The sequence below is a fragment of the Coregonus lavaretus genome, assembly GCF_964263955.1.
Source record: "Coregonus lavaretus genome assembly, chromosome: 24".
NCBI classification, from domain to species: domain Eukaryota; kingdom Metazoa; phylum Chordata; class Actinopteri; order Salmoniformes; family Salmonidae; genus Coregonus; species Coregonus lavaretus.
In genome coordinates, this window is record NC_140011.1 from 7155823 (window position 1) to 7173793 (window position 17971).

Below are 17971 nucleotides of genomic sequence, written 5' to 3' on the forward strand. Positions count from 1 at the left end.
ACACCTGATTCAACTAATCAACCAGGTGTGATTAGAGCAAGTCTGGGACTAAAACATGCACACCATGTCCATGTAGCTCTCCAGGGTCAGAGTTGCTGACCCCTAGATTGTGGTGTGTATCACATTTGTTCCCTGCCGTGACAACTGCGTCGAGATATTCCACTCGTCGATACACACGTCAATACAGCCAGGGGGGTGTGTCCACACCATATGGCAGGCACATCGCTGTGTATGTCAAAGAGTGTGTGTGTGTAATGTGTAGCCTATTGATTATGTAGCGAGATTAATGCATTTGAAATACATCAACCATGTATGTAAGCATGGTGATGTATGACACGTGCAGAGACACACATACACGCAGACACAACCATCCTCCAGATACACACACCTTTCTTGAACTCCTCCAGCATGGAGTCCAGTCGAGTGTCATGGAACACAAAGTGGACCGGGTGGTTGTAGAACTTAGTGATGGTCTTCAGCGTGGTGCAGTCGTCTGGGTCCACGAACGCCAGGTCCTTCACGTACAGGATGTCCACGATGTTGGAGCGCTCGTCGTCGAACACGGGGATACGCGTGTAGCCGCTCTCCATGATCTCTGACATGGTGTTGAAGTCGAGGACCGAATCGTTCTGGATCATGAAGCAGTGGGCCAACGGTGTCATCACGCTCTCAACCGTCTTATTCCGGAGTTCCAGAGCTCCTTGGATCATGTTGAGCTCCTCTTTGACCAGGTCGTTGTACGGTTCTGTCACCCTGAGCATCTCCACCAGCTTCTCGCGGTTATACACAGTGCCGATCTCCTGGCCTAGGAGCACATCTAGGAGCTTGCTGACAGGGAAGGAGAGGGGGAAGGTGAGCAACATGAAGAACTTGGTCACCTGGATGGTGTTGGCGCCCACCGCCAGCCCGTGGCGAGAGCACAGCGCCTGGGGGACAATCTCGCCGAAAATCACGATACCCACTGTGGAGGCGACCACGGCGCCCAGCCCAGAGCCTATTAAGTCATCCAGGAGGATGGTGAGTGTGGTGTTGACCAGGACGTTGCCAAGCAGCAGCGAGCAGAGAAGGTAGTTCCCCTTACTGCGGATGGGCTCAATTTTGCGGGCATATTTCTTTTCCTTCTCTGAGCCACAACTCTGGACTATACGGAGCTCCATGGGGTCCAGAGCCATGAGCCCCAGGTTCAGCCCGCTGAACATGCCAGACAGCACCAACAGACAGCAGATAAGGATGATCTGGAACCACAGGGGGAGGAGAGTTTTCTCCCCCTCTACCACCCGGAGTCTCCCGTCGCTATCCCCGAGCAGAGCCCACCTGCCATTGGCCAAACTCCTGATGCACAACCCGTATTCCTTGTATGGCTCGCTCTTACGAAGGGGCTTAATGTTTATGCTGAGTACCCCCGTGGTCCCCCGGCTACTGATGTTCATATAGGTCGCAATGCTGAAGTCTTTGGTGAAGTCAACACAAGTCCTGTTAGGTGTGTCGTCAATAATGTTATTGTCCCCCCCCTCCTCGCTCCCATCCCCTCGTTCCGTGAATCGGATCTGCGCCCAGGTGCCCGAGTTGAGCTGCACACCGTAGAACCGTAGCTGTACTGTGCTCTCCTCCGTTACCTGTATGACCCCGTCGTCAGTGGTCGTGGCCGGTTTGTCGCTCCTCTCCAGCCGCATACCAAGCACCTGGGTCCCGCTGTTGCTGACACTCGACGTGGCTGTCTCGGTGCGTCCCCCGACTGCACTCCAAAGGAAAACGATTAAAGTTAGAACGTAGCCTTGCTGCCCGGTCCATTCTGTCGCCATGTTTGTTTCACTCTGCTGCTGGCGAACTGGGAGCTAACGTCACTTACTCATGTCCCTCCGGCCCCGCCCCTCTACTACCATAATAACCTTAAAGCACCGCCTATCGGACACGGCAGGTATTGCGCCCCGCCCCACACACGCCCCCCCCCCCCCCCCCCCCACACACACACACACACACACACACACACCATCCTGAACCCTATAGTATGCAGGATCTTTTTTATAGGCTACTGTTGGGGTTGATGTTTGGCTACTGTCGGGCAATATTCTGAGCTGCACGTTCACGCGGGATCGCGCTGCAGTTTTTCTCATGTCGCATGGTCGTGCGCGTGCATGGGAGACTCTAAGGCACGCATAATGCTATGTAGAACTAACCATAGAAATAGAATGACTCATTATATTTCTATGTAACTAAGCTGTAGCCTACACACACTTTATGCTGAGCAATTTTTGTGTTTGCTAATTGCATTCTGTAGTTTATCTGTCATTTATTAGGCTCACCATTATGATTGTGTTTATATAGGCTTTATAGCCACATCAAATTGTACATTATAAAGCCTATCAATGCACATAATCAATTATTAATATCTTGCATCTTCATATCAGCCCAAGGTATATTATCCACAATTAACTGGCATCCTCACATTTTGCCATAAAGGCCCAAGGCAATGCGGCAAAGTGAATCCTGCGGTGCCCAGCGGTTTGTATTCAGTCAGAGACCCAGTTGTTATGTAACGTGACCGCACACTGCATCTGTGCGTCTCACCCGCATCTATCTGGCTCTGTGCCCGCTCCTAAGGTAGGATGCAGAGGAGGCTGGTGGGATGAGCTATAGGAGGACGGGCTCATTGTAATGGCTGGAATGGAATTAATGGAACGGAGTCAAACGTGGTTTCCATTTTATTTTATTTTTTTACCTTTATTTTAGCAGTGAGTCACCACTGACACCAGTATCTCTTTTTAAAGGGAGCCCTGCTTATACAATTTCATAGAACTAAAAAATGTAACACAATATAAAACAAGTAAAATACAGCACGACACAAATTGCACAGACAAACATAAATATACACAATATACACGAAACACGATCAACTAAAGCAAACACGTTCTTCATTATATAATTCCTCTGTCCACTCTCTAAACTGCCCCAGGGACACTAAGGCGGTGCTGTGTACTGTTGTTTGGAGATCATTCCAAACATATGGAGCAGAAAAACTAAAGGCCGATTTACACCAGAGCCTCCAGAGTTAACTAACCCTGTGAACGGGTTTGGTAACTTGTCATTTTAAATCTTAATAGTGAAGTTAGGTAAGTCATAAGCTTGTGGAGCAGGGCTTTGTAAACAAAAAGAGCGTAATGATGTGATCTACATGACTTCAAAGAGGTCCAGCCAACCTATTGGTAAAGAATACAGTGATGAGTAATACAACGGACTTCTGTGATATAACAAAGGGCGCTATAAACAACAGCATTTGCACTTTGATAGAGGCAGCTGCACTTTGATAAATAGTATCACCATGATCAAGAACAGGTAGAAAGATTGACTGCACAATCTGCTTCCTGCTGAGAGAGACAAGATCTGTTTCTGTGAAAAAAGCCCACTTTAAATCTTAGTTTCTTAACAAGCTAATTTGTATGTTTTTTGAACGATAAATTATTGTTGTCAGTCCAAATACCAAGGTATTTGTATGCAGAGAATCGTTGGATTATAGAACCATCCGATGAGTGAAGATGTAATCCATCTCAGACAATCTTACGAGAACTTGAAAACTACATGTATTTAGTTTTGCCTGTATTAAGCACAAGTTTTAAATCAGTAAGGGCTTCTTGCACAGCTGCAAAATGGGACTGTAGCCTTGTCACAGCCAGGTCAGCAGTCGAGGCAATTGTGTACATAATAGTATTGTCTGCATATAGATGAAATGTACAACTTTTAACAGATTGACCAATAGCATTTATATACAGTAAATAGTGAAAAGAACAGGTCCTAGAATTGACCCCTGTGGAACATCTTTATGTACTTAAAGAAATTCAGACTTAACCCCACCAATCACGATGGCCTCAGTTATGTCACTTAACTAATCATGAAACCAAGAGCAGGCGTCAGAGCCCAGGCCAATCGAGGACAACTTGAATGAAATAGCATGATCAACAGTATCAAATGCTTTTGACAGGTCCACAAACAAGGCAGCACAATTCATTGATTTATATTCAAAATACCATGCTCAGATAAAAAAGAGAAAAGTTGCTTATTTACCACTATCTCCACCCTTATGGAGTGGCAGCACAAATGCTGTTTTCCATACTTTTGGAATATTTCCTGATAACAATGTTAGATTTAAGATATGGGTTACTGAGCCAGCAATGAGGGGGGCAGCACACTTGAGCAGACCCGGCTCCAATTGGTCAGCCCCTGTGGATTTCTTGCCATCTATAGTAAGTAAGACATCAAGGACTTATTTTTCTGTGAATTGCCGAAATGCAAAAACTTGACTACCTTATTCCGAGTCAATCTGCAAAATTTCCACATCAGCGTTTAGCCCATTCTTAGAGATAGAAGGGTCAGATGCGCTTTCAAAAAGATAGCCTGCTGAAATAAAATGACGATTAAATGCATCAATGATGGCATTTGTTTTGTAATGGGACCAGAGTCTCAATTACTTTGTTGGGGCAGAGAGGAGGAAGTGCAACCCTTTAGAGATTTGACAGTTTTCCAGAATTTAGCTGGGTTCCCCTTACAATCAGAAAGATTGTAAGAGTGGTTACATAATAATCAGATTTAGCCTTTCTGATCAGTCTTACACATTGATTCCTCAGTTGCCTAAATTATTGCCAATCCGAGCCTAATCCTGTATTCCTGGCCTTGACCCAGGCAACATTTCTCTTATGAATGACTTTGGATAATTCAGGAGTGAACCAGGCATTCGATCTACCTTTAACTCTCAGAGATTTGAAGGGGGCATGATTATCTACAAAGGTATTGAAGACATTTTCAAAAAAGCTTAAAGCTAAATCAGATTCAGGGATAGCTGAGATACAATCAAGGTCAATAAAATAAAGATAATGTAAAAAAGCTTGTTCACTAAAGTTTTTAAAGTTCCTCTTAGTGATGACACGAGACTTAGATTGATGCATTTTCACATCTCAGACACAGACAATTGGGCAATGGTCACTAGAATCCAGCGGGAAAACCCCACTAGCAACATATTTATCTGGATTATCGTCAAAATAAGATAAATCAAGGTAGATTTCCGACGGATGTTTAGGATTCGGCCATGTTGGCTCAGTTATCAGCTGAGACAGGTTTAGCTCAGAGCAAATATCTTTCAGCGTATTTGACACTGACATCCTCCAATCAATATTAAAATTGCCCTTCATTAATAGTTCAGATTTATCATACTTGGATAGTAATTCAGATAAATTGTTAAGAGCACACGAGGGAGCCGAGGGAGGACGATACACTCCTACTAGTATCAGCTGGTTATTATGACCAAGAACCACATTAAGAACAAGACAATCAAACTGCTTAGGGACAGAGGTAGCAAGATATACAGAAACATTTAAATTGTCCTTGGTAAATATGACAACACCCCCACCTCTGCCAATTTTGTCCGATCTGTAAACATTATAACCAGATAGAGACACATCACAGTCCAGCACATAATTATTCAACCAAGTTTCAGAAATTACCAAAATGTCCACGTTGGACTGAGAAGTCCGAATTTTAATAACATCCATAATTGAAATCAAACTTCTGGCATTTACATGAACAAATCTAAAGCCACAGCTGCAGGATTTCAGGTCAGATAGAGTCTCTAATACATTTTACATTTACATTTTAGTCATTCAGCAGACGCTCTTATCCAGAGCGACTTACAGTTAGTGAGTGCATACATTTTCATACTGGCCCCCCGTGGAAACAAACCCACAACCCTGGCGCCATGCTCTACCAACTGAGCTACAGGGGACCTATAATACAAGCATGCTATGACCAGTAGACAACCCCTTATTAGAAAATACCATAGATTGGTTTGAATTGTTATAGGATTGTCTAGAACTGAACCAATGGGCCTATGCCTCGAGTGAGGACGTGGGTTAAAACAAGAGTCAATGAGGGTTACATGTTGCGGGCCTGCAGTATGATGACAATGCTGATCTATGGTTGGGATCACCTGAGCGGGACTTTGGCAACATTTTCACACTGAAGAATCTTGTGGGTAACACCTGAGTGGGGTTTGGTCTGTTTCTGAGTCAATATCTTAAAGCAGCCTTGAAATGTGACGAGGGTCCAGGCTCCTAGATGGTTTCGATGGAGCACATCATCTCTGTAGAGCATTTTTGTTTCCAAAAAGTGTCGGAATTGTCAATAAAAGTTAAGCCAACAGAGTGGCAGTAGTCTTTAAGCCGGTTATGAAGTGCTAAGAGCCTGCTGAACCTTGGGGCCAGAGATAATCGGCTGCTTTTCAGAGCATTTCAGGGTGTTGATCAGCTCAATAAAATCCTGTTTCATTAGCGCTGATTTACCCTTATTGATATCATTTGATCCCACATGCACTACGACAGCAGCAGCCCTTGGCTGCTAATGTAGGACGGACTGAATAAATCCTGTGATATCCTTCACCACAAGGTTTCTGCTCCAGGAACTGAGGTGTGCCTCACCATGGAGCTACCAATGATGATGGCTGGAGGAAGGTGAGTGGCCGTGGACGTCCGGCTTTTTCTGTGCCTCCTTGAGAACCGACGGGAGATGGGTGATGGAGGACCCCATCATCAATAGAAGCCCGAGCAAGAGGGGGGTGGGCCTGTGGTCGAGGCATGATGTGAGAGGGAGCCCATGGGGTACCGGCCTGTGGTAGTGCCCCTGCGCTGGACCCTCAGGAGACAGGGTAAAGGATAAAGGATAAAGGAGCAGGAGTCTCTGGAATCAGGTGGGCAAAACTGTTGGTCAGCAGGATGGGCCTCCCCAAAGCCATTTCAATCCTCCATATGATGGATGTGTTTGACATCGTTCCATTCATTCTAATCCAGTCATTACAATGAGCCTGTCCTCCTAGAGCTCCTCACACCAGCCTCCTCCGAGAAACCAGAGGCTCCTGATAAAAAAGGGCTGAATCAACTTATTGTTTGTTAATTACTTTTTCAGTTTAGGCTTACTTAATTAGTTAACTTAAATGCCTCAACGTGACTATTTGGTTGAATTTGTAAAAGGTCATCAATGTCAGTGTGGGAAACACAGTTTTGGTCTCAGTTCAATATGTTTCAACAGTAGCTAAAAGTTGTTTTCAGATTGAACTCAGCCAAACCGAAGGCAGATCTGGATAATGCTGTGATGTCTGTGCCAAGTGGGGATGCAGATGGATAGTCGATGGTCATTTGTGTCATTGAGACAGCTGCGGTCACTGTCAGTGATGTAACCATGATTTATATATACACTAGATGACTAATTGGGGGCGCTGTTTTGAAACCACCGGCGCCTCCATCTTGGTACTCCCCCACCATTGTAAAAACCATTTTGGAAGCTATAGAAATGCATTTATTAACGTCTACATTTGTTTTTGCCACGTTTATTCTATTACAGGCACTTTAATGCATACTTTGAAATGAAATTATGTGAGCTAAACATAATATATATGTATATATACACACATATATATAAATGTCTTTAAAGTATACTTTTTTGAAAGTACTCTTACTGTCCCCTCTACAACAACAAAAATACTTGAATACATGTAATTTAGTCCTTGAAGTTTTTTATTGAAATAATGTAGAATTCCATTAATTCCTATGGAGGACTACTCCTTCTCGGGAGTGCCAATGTGGCCGACCGCAGCAATCCAGGGTTTATGCTTCATTCAAAACAACTGGGAACTCAGAACTGGGAACTCGGAAATCTCAGACTTCCGACGTCAGTGCGTTCAAAACAACTGGGAACTCGCAATAAAACGAGGTCCGACTGGGAAAAATAGTTTTGAACGGTCATCCAACTCGGAATTCCAACTCGGGAATTCAGGCCTTTCTAGAGTTCTGACTTTCCGACCTAAAGATCACAGAGGTCATGATTTGACCTCGTATATTTCCGAGTTCGCAGTTGTTTTGAACGCAGCATTATATCTAAACGCCTCGAGGTCACTGGATACGACTTTGGGTGCTTTCAAGACAACTGGGAACTCTGGAAAAAAATAGGTAAAATCATGACGTCAGTGATCTTCAGTTCGGAAAGCCAGAGTTCTAGAAAGATGCCGGAGTTTCCGACTTGGAATTCTGAGTTGGATGACTGTTCAAAACCATTTTTCCAGTCGGAGCTATTTTTTTCCCCCGAGTTCCCAATTGTCTTGAACAGACTGAATTCAGATATTTCTGAGTTCTGAATTCCCAGTTGTTTTGAATGCGGCATTTGAGCTGAGAGAACCAACAGAGGGTGGACAACAACAAAAACAAAATGTCTTTCAGTCTACGCTCCATATGCAGTTTAAACAGTCTTAAATATAGCCTAATAGACTGGTGTAGTGAATAAAATAATATAATCTCTTATGAAATGCTTTAGGTCATTCAATTTGTGTGCATCAGTTTTAAATATGTCACCGTTTAATATTGAGGGAGGCCTAGATGTGATTTACTTCTTTTTTGATCTGTGATTTGTTTGTTTTTTCCCTCTGACTTTGCGGGGACCTGGAGTTATGTAATAATAACGCTTCATCTCTTGTCATACTGTAGAAATCCAATCCATGACTGTGGTTTTTATCTCACATTGCCATCTAGTGAACAAAAACGGAATATCCCTGATTGTGCAGCGCTCCTGGAAAAGTGGGGTGGGATGAGCTTCATTACAGAGATAAAGTATTAACTCGAATGTATTTTCAAGTGATGATTTATTCTTAAAAAAAGAACATGATACAAGAACATTTAAAAGTCGAGATAATACAACATTTGTATATGTACAAAATTCAGATTTCGACCATCTGCATTTTGAAAATAAATACTTTACAATTATGACATAAAGCCTTTCTAGAATTACTGATATATTAAAACTATTCAATTTGTTTTTATCCATTGACAATGAGTGCATCTTAACATTGGGTAAGAATAATCTCTTTATTTATGCTAAAACAACCTATAAAGATATCTAGCCTATCCATCAGCTGTCATTAATGAAACTGTTAATGAAACAGTTAATGAGAGAAATCATTAGTGAAAACACAAAACGATAGCGAGGATATTAATTGCCCACTTCATAATCATTCCTTTATTATAAACTGGGTGCTTCGAGCCCTGAATGCTGATTGGCTTATAGCCGTGGTATATCAGACCGTATACCACGGGTATGACAAAACATGTATTTTTAATGCTCTAATTACGTTGGTAACCAGTTTATAATAGCAATAAGGCACCTCTGGGGTTTGTGCTATATGGCCAATATACCACGGCTAAGGGCTGTTTCCAGGCACTTAGCCATGGTATATTGGCCATATACCACACCCCCTCGGGCGTTATTGCTTAATTATATCCCTATTTGCACAATTTGTCTTTTTACATTGGTCTAATAAAGCCTAAATAACACAGAAGTCACTAAACACACTGAGAAAGTACCGGGAAAGTGTATTTTCTGTGCTGAAAATTGGTATTACATTCACACAATAGGCTACAACAAAACAAAGCCATATAGTCCTAACTCAAATCAATTCTGACTCTTGTATGAAATGCTTACACAAATTATTATTTGTGTCAACAGAAAATAGGAAAAGTTATAACTGTGGGTTACTTGTCATATCAATGCCCATAACTGAGAACAGTGGTGTTTAAATGGCATTACATTACTATCTTCACTATCCCAGATCTCATATTTGTGTGTGTGTGTGTGTGTGTGTGTGTTGTGTGTGTGTGTGTCACTCCAGCCGTCCATCCCCTATGTTACTCCTAGGACTCTGGACATGTCGTCTGGCAGTAGAACATCCACAGTGTAGCTGATCTTCTTAGACTGCAGTAAGCTGTAGGTGTTGTCAAAACGCAGTATCTCTACACACAGGACACAATACACAATTAGTACTGTGTATCTGTACAGCTGTATCTTTGTATGTATGAGAGTATGTGCACTTTGTATGTGCTGGTGTGTGTGTGTTTGTTTGTATGTGCGTGTGTATCTGTGAATCATGTGTGTGTATGTATCTTTACTTGTATTTGTGTGTGTGTGTATGTGTGTACTCACAGGTTCCAGGCTCGGGGCAGGTGAGTGAGCGGTCCTCTGGGACCATGTGTGCGTTGTAGCGTTCACTAGGCAACACCTGCAGCATGTACCCTCCCACTTTCTGATCCCCACCCCCCTCCTGGGTCCGCATGAACACCCCAAAGCAAATGACTGCCCCATCACTGGAAAACTGCCACCTATAGAGGAGAGGGTGGAGGAAAGGGAGGGAGAGGGGAGAAATTGGGAAAAAGGTGGGGAGAAAAAGGGAGGGAGGAAGGAAGATGGAGAAGAACGGAGGGGCGAGTCTGTAAAGTGGCTTCCTCTCCTATCCTTCATCTGCACTGATCTGAAATCATCACTGGGTAGGCGAAATCAATATGGAAAACACCCATTCCAGGATTAGGGGTCAGGGGTAACTCTAGTGTGTTCGGTCAGCAAGTCTAAGAAGCGGTGGATCTGTTCTATGTGTGCTATTTCTATGCTTCCTGTTCTGAAGTTCAGTTTTTGCGTCTTTTACTTTCGGTTTTGTATACCAGCTTCAAACAGCTGAAAATACAATATTGTTGGTTATGGAAAACATATTTCACAGCAGTTTAGATGGTACAATGATTCTCTACACAATGACTGCTTGTTTTGTCACATAAACTGAAATTAGGCAAACTATTCGAATTTTAGCAGCCAGGAAATGGCGGAGTGATTTCTGCATAGTGCATCTTTAAAGGTGGAATCTGTACTTGGTGAAACTGCCACGTCTGTTTGAGATATTACAAAAACAAAGAAGTTACTTCAAACAACCAACACTGTTCTTTTCCTTTGGACATCATTGCATGCGCGATAGGACACCAGAATATGTACCGCAGATTTTTTTTTACACGCTGCCGGATGCTCCTCTCCTCTGTTTCATCAACAAAACAAAAGCAATAACCAAGGCGCTGGGGCGAACAGTGGCGTTGTTTCACCTTATGCGGATTTCAGCTTTAAGGTCAAAGATTACAGCCAGGGTTGGGAAGTAAGGTAAGGTTAAGGGCCAGTTGTCAGGGGTAAATGTTAGGTTGGTTACCTGAGGACGCTGCTGGGGGTGGTGATAATAATAATAATAATAATATGCCATTTAGCAGACGCTTTTATCCAAAGCGACTTACAGTCATGCGTGCATACATTTTTTTTTTTTGTGTATGGGTGGTCCCGGGGATCGAACCCACTACCTTGGCGTTACAAGCGCCGTGCTCTACCAGCTGAGCTACAGAGGACCATACTCCAGTGTTAGGTAGGAGTCTCGGTCAGGGTTCCCTCCGTACGCCACCAGGAGCTGCTCCGGGTCAATATGCTTACGCAACACCTCCTGCCAGTTAGCTAGAGAGAGAGAGAGAGAGAGAGAGAGAGAGAGAGAGAGAGAGAGAGAGAGAGAGAGAGAGAGAGAGAGAGAGAGAGAGAGGAGAGAGAGAGAGAGAGAGAGAGAGAGAGAGAGAGAGAGAGAGATGAGAGAGAGAGAGGGAGAGAGAGAGAGACAGAGAGAGAGAGACAGAGAGAGAGAAGAGAGAGACAGAGAGAGAAGAGAGAGAGAGAGAGAGAGAGAGAGAGAGAGACAGAGAGAGAGAGAGAGAGAGAGAGAGAGAGAGAGAGAGAGAGAGAGAGAGAGAGAGAGAGAGAGAGAGAAAAAGAGTGGAGACTCTGACGTGAGACTCCACAAAGCTCCTCAAAGCTTGATGATTAGTTGATTATTTGAATCAGTTGTGTAGTGCTAGGGAAAAACCCAAAACGTTCACCCCTTCGGGTCCCGAGGACCGAGGGGGAAACGATGGGAAACGATTGTCTGTGTCGAGTTGGGATGTCACTTCTCGCCCACTAGGGGGGAGTCTCAATTCAAATGTTGGTGGGTCAAGTGTCCAGCTATAACTGTCTTTTGAAAACCTCAGAAAGAAACCTCCACAACAGCTCTCTCTCTCTCTCTCTCTCTCTCTTTTGCTCTCGCTCTCGCTCTCATTCTCTCTCACTCTCTCTCTTGGACTTGACAGACACATACCATAACAAAGAGCAACATTATGGTTTTTCATTTACAGAGGCAATATTCCTATATTACATATTGATAAGGAAAATACTTCACATATAATGGTTCCCTATTGTGTATTATGTATGGGTTCACACAATACTCACATCCCAGAATGATGATATTACGGTGTGTCTCTTCACTCATGAAGTGTTTGACCTGGTTGAAGGCCATTGTGAACAGCTTAGAGAGGCACTGTAAATACACACACTTACACACACACACACACACACACACACACACAGAGGCACGCACACACGCACACAAGCACAAAGACATACCGTAGATACTACACACACAAAAGCACACACACATACACAGCCACACACTCTACTGTGTAGACTCTAGATGACTGTTGATGAGAAACACCCTCTTGAGTCCTTCAGGATAGTTCTCTTCGAACATGGTGAGGATCTGCAGCGGTATGAGAGAGAGGGACAGACAGACAGACAGACAGACAACAGACACATTGTGTGGACAATACAGTTTTTATTTTCTATGCCTATTCACGGTGGTCTCACACATAGAGATTGATATATATATTATGTTCTAATCTATATAATTATGTGGTCTCACCTCTCCAGGCTTCCACATGTGCTTCAGGCCCACCCCCTCACAGTAATAGATCAGGGTTATCACCTCCACATTCTTCCCCAACTGTGAGAGGGTAAAGGAGAGGCGGTGGGTAGGGGCGGGGCGTGAGAGAAAGAGGGGAGAGAGAAAGAGAGATGTTAAGTCAAATCTCATTTTCTCAGACCTACTGTATATAATAATGATATTATGCAATTTAGCAGACGCTTTTATCCAAAGTCATGGGTGCATAGTTTTTACGTATGGATGACCCCAGCGCGAATCAAACGCACAACTCCTGGCTTTGCAAGCACCATGCACTACCGACTTAGCCATTTATAGAGTACAGAGATACATCTCTTTAATAAATGTCTGCCTGTACTGTCTCTAACACTCTCTGGGTTAGTAAAAGAATAAAGCCTTGTCATACGCCTCGTCATACTGTAATATACAGTATACAGTATGTCATAAATCATCCTCAGTCAAAGTTTACCTTCTCTGCCTGCTTCTGGCACTGAGATTGTATAAGAATAGAATGCTGTTATACTGTAATACATACAGTGCCTTCAGAAAGTACTGTAATACATACAGTGCCTTCAGAAAGTACTGTAATACATCCAGTGCCTTCAGAAAGTACTGTAATACATCCAGTGCCTTCAGAAAGTACTGTAATACATACAGTGCCTTCAGAAAGTACTGTAATACATACAGTGCCTTCAGAAAGTACTGTAATACATCCAGTGCCTTCAGAAAGTACTGTAATACATACAGTGCCTTCAGAAAGTACTGTAATACATCCAGTGCCTTCAGAAAGTACTGTAATACATACAGTGCCTTCAGAAAGTACTGTAATACATACAGTGCCTTCAGAAAGTACTGTAATACATACAGTGCCTTCAGAAAGTACTGTAATACATACAGTGCCTTCAGAAAGTACTGTAATACATACAGTGCCTTCAGAAAGTACTGTAATACATCCAGTGCCTTCAGAAAGTACTGTAATACATACAGTGCCTTCAGAAAGTACTGTAATACATCCAGTGCCTTCAGAAAGTACTGTAATACATCCAGTGCCTTCAGAAAGTATTCACACCCCTTGACTTTTTCCACATGTTGTTGTTACAGCCTGAATTTAAAATAGATTAAATTGAGATTTTTGTCATGAATTATGTTTTTTGAAATGTTTACAAATTAATAAAAGATGAAAAGCTGACATGTCTTGAGTCAATAAGTATTCAACCCCTTTGTGATGGCAAGCCTAAATAAGTACAGGAGTAAACCTTTGCTTAACAAGTCACATAATAAGTTGCATGGACTCACTTTGTGTGGAATAATAGTGTTTAACATGATTTTTTAATGACTACCTCATCTCTGTACCCCACACATACAATTATCTGTAAGGTCCCTCAATCGAGCAGTGAATATCAAACACAGATTCAACCACAAAGATCAGGGAGATTTTCCAGTGCGCAAAGAAGGACACCTAATGGTAGATTGGTAAAAATAGAAAAAGCTGACATTGAATATCCCTTTGAGCATGGTGAAGTTATTAATTCCACTTTGGATGGTGTATCAATGCACCCAGTCACTACAAAGATACTTATTTGCCGGAGACGAAGGAAACCACTCAGGGATTTCACCATGAAGCCAATAGTGAGTGACTTTAAAAAAGTTACAGAGTTGAATGGCTGTGATAGGAGAAACATGGAAATGGATAAACAACATTGTAGTTACAATACTAACCTAATTGACAGAGTGAAAATAAATTATATTCTAAAACATGCATCCTGTTTGCAAGAAGGCACTAAAGTAATACTGCAAAAAATTTGGCAAAGCAATTAACTCTTTGTCCTGAATACAAAGTGTTACGTTTCGGGCAAATCAAATGCAACACATTAGTGAGTACCACTCTCCATATTTTCAAACATAGTTGTGGCTGCATCATGCTATGGGTATGCTTGTAATCGTTAAGGACTGGGGAGTTTTTCAGGATAAAAAAGAAACGGAATGGAGCTAAGCACAGGCAAAATCCCAGAGGAAAACCTGGTTCAGTCTGCTTTCCACTAGACACTGCGAGATTAATGAAACTTTCAGCAGGACAATAACCTAAAACACAAGGCAAAATCTACACTGGAGTTGCTTACCAAGAATATAGTGAATGTTCCTGAGTGGTTGAGTTACAGTTATGTCAAGACCTGAAAATGGTTGTCTAGTAATGATCAACAACCAATTTGAAAAAGCTTGAAGAATTTTGAGAAGAATAATCCAGGTTTGGAAAGAATTTAATAATAATAATAATAATAATAATAATATGCCATTTAGCAGACGCTTTTATCCAAAGCGACTTACAGTCATGCGTGCATACATTTTTTTTTTGTGTGTATGGGTGGTCCCGGGGGATCGAACCCACTACCTTGGCGTTACAAGCGCCGTGCTCTACCAGCTGAGCTACAGAGGACCACAATTTAGAGATTTAGGTCACATTTTACTTGACACCTAGCGTCATAACACATTATGACACGGTCATCACCTGTCATAATATGGTCATTACAATGTGAGTTTTTACACACTTATGTAGGTGTCATTACCAGACATAAAATAACACAATATATGTCACTAGGTGTAAATATATGGGTCATGACATTGTTATGATCATATTATGACAGGTTATGACAAGTTATGTAATCTGTTATGACATTTAATGACATAGTTATGACCGTGTCATAAAGTGTTACTGAGATTTACCCAGAAAGACTCATAGCTGTAATCACTGCCAAAGTTGCTTCTACAAAGTATTGACTCAGGGGTGTGAATACTTATGTAAACAAGATATTTCTGTATTTAATTTTCAATAAATTTGTAAAAACATTCTACAAACATGTTTTCACTTTGTCATTTTGGGGTATTGTGTGTAGATGGGTGAGATTTTTTTTTTATTTAATCCATTTTGAATTCAGGCTGTAACACAACAAAATGTGGAATAAGTCAAGGGGTATGAATACTTTCTGAAGGCACTGTATGTACAAAATTCTGGTAATATTGTAATACATATCTAATAAAGGATAGTAACTCAAAGTGTACATTCTCTGTCTGTTTCTGGCACTCTCTGCGGAGCAGCTCTGTGTCAGTCCTGTTTATTGCAGGACAGAAGCAGACCTTTGGGTCCAGGGACCTGATGACGTCGTACCAAATGGGACTGCCCTCAAGGTCGTACCCACACATTACCCCGGACACATACCTCTCCAGCACCTGGGAAACCACATAATACAGTTAGAATTAGTAGGTCTTACACAGATTGAGAATCAAGCTGTTTTTTTTAAATGTCAGATATGTGTGGTATACACAATCATCAGACAGACAAAGGTACTGATGGACCCTTGGCCACCCTTTGCCTTGATGACAGGTTTGCACACTCTTGGCATTCTCTCAACCAGCTTCATGAGGTAGTCACCTGGAATGCATTTCAATTAACAGGTGTGCCTTCTTAAAAGTTAATTTGTGGAATTTATTTCCTTATTAATGCGTTTGAGCCAATCAGTTGTGTTGTGACAAGGTGGGGGGGGGGGGGGGGGGTATACAGAAGATAGCCCTATTTGGTAAAAGACTGAGTCCATATTATGGCAAGAACAGCTCAAATAAGCAAAGAAAAACGACAGTCCATCATTACTTTAAGACATGAAGGTTTTCCCTAGCAGGGTGGTCTGAAGTACATCGTTTGGGAAGTGGTGTCCACTGAGGTGTAGAGGATTGTCAGAGGCTGGCTGGCCCCGAGTAGACGGACGACGAGGAGTGTGGTGGTCCTCAAGGAGCGGCCGCATCAGGTTTATCCTGTACTACAGCCACGAGATCACCTGTCCTGTGACCTGCTGGTGGACAATGTGGCCGTTGAGGAGAGCTATGTCTATTAGGTGGAAAAAAATAGCTTCTTGTACCATTTAAGGGACTTTCTGGCACACTCAACAAAACTGTTCTGCATGTCCACTTTGTCAACTGCTCCAATCTTCTTGTTCTACTCCAAGACACAGTCTGGCTTCATTTTCCTCTCTCCGGTGACATAGTCCAGTTTTCCTGTTCTTTTTGGAGGTGTGCCCAGTGGACAGAACATGGACATGGCGTTTGTCGTGCCATTTCACTGCCATTTTCTCCCCGTTTGTTTGGAACTCCACCTCACTCATTTTCTTTTTGAATATTGGCATCCCCTTCCTGTTGGATCTCACTGTGCCACAGGCCCCTGCGTTCTCCCTCAGAAGGTACTGGAAAAGGGTAGGGCTACTGTACCAGTTGTCCACAAATACAGTGTGCCCCTTTCCGAGGTAAGGCTGCAGCATGGTGATCAGAACTGATCCAGATATGCCAAGATCCTCAACATGCCTTATATCTGTGGTGGTGCCGGTGTAGATGATCAGTTCCTGTACATATCCTGTCAGACAGTCACATAAAACAAAGAACTTGACTCCAAATCTGTGACGCTTTGATGGGATGTATTGGCAGAATGCAAGCCTGCCTTTCCAAGCCATGAGAGACTCATCAATGCACAAGTCCTTGTGAGGCACAAACACTCTTCCAAATGCCGTGGTCAAGCTGCCAAGGAAATTCAACATTTTGTGAAGGGGGTCGGTGAGGTTGGCAGTGGTGTTGTTCACAAAGTGGAGCGCTCTCAGCAAGTCAAGGAAGCGGTCCGGGGAGAAAAGGGTTGGGAAAAAAGGGTTCTGCAGCATGGGGTCAGTGGTCCAGTAGTCCCTCACAGAGCCCTTCTTCACTAGCCCCATCAGCAGCACCGTGACTAGGAAGGCATACATTTCACTGATGGTACTGTTCACCCATTTAGAGAGCGTCCCTTAAACGCCAGGGGCAGTCTTCTCTTTCAGTTCATGAGCGTACCTGCAAATAAATATGCATATTTAGAAGGGAAAAGGCATTCTGAATTTTGATACATTTGAAGACAGCCTTGGGATTTTCTCTAATATGATAATATGCATTCCTGTTGGTTTCCTGCATCCCTCCTCAACTTCAACCTCTTCTCCCTCACAGCCTACAAGATTGGCAGCAGCACCAGCATCTTGGGAAGGTGAGGGATGCTCATTGCCTGCAAGGTTGGGGTGGGCACCATTGTCCTCAGACATCTCATGATCACAGTCCAGAAGGTTGGGGGGCATATATTCCTTGTCATTATCTGATTGATCCAACTCACTCTCATGCAAAGATACTTCATCAGAATTACAAAATATTTCTCGTATCTCCTCATCAGTGAGGCATTTCTTTTTTAAACCGTACATTATTTCTATACTCAATAGCTATCAGTGTCTGTCAAGAGTTTCTCCCAAACTAAGTTGATCTTATTCGGGCAATGGGCGCAGCTATCTTTGACTT

The 17971-nt window shown here is 42.8% G+C and overlaps 1 protein-coding gene and 1 pseudogene across 2 annotated transcripts in view; both read right to left on the reverse strand.

The window, feature by feature from the left end:
- The window catches only part of LOC311099279 (metal transporter CNNM4-like), a gene marked incomplete at both ends in the record, with an annotated part of 29031 nt that extends 27229 nt beyond the window's left edge, over positions 1–1802 (reverse strand). Inside the window, one exon of the mRNA XM_084139989.1 lies at positions 389–1802. Within this exon, the coding sequence (XP_083996115.1) occupies positions 389–1802 (1414 nt within the window). The remainder of the gene's footprint in view (positions 1–388) is intronic.
- Positions 1803–9685: 7883 nt separating this feature from the next.
- On the reverse strand, positions 9686–17400 carry LOC311099379 (SEC14-like protein 2; annotated as a pseudogene). Its single transcript has 9 exons — positions 16819–17400; positions 15683–15850; positions 12608–12688; positions 12401–12445; positions 12139–12238; positions 11229–11337; positions 11045–11071; positions 10006–10181; positions 9686–9815 (listed from the first exon to the last, which is right to left on the reverse strand). The product of its transcript is annotated as an SEC14-like protein 2 (transcript).
- Between the last annotated feature and the right edge of the window lie 571 nt (positions 17401–17971).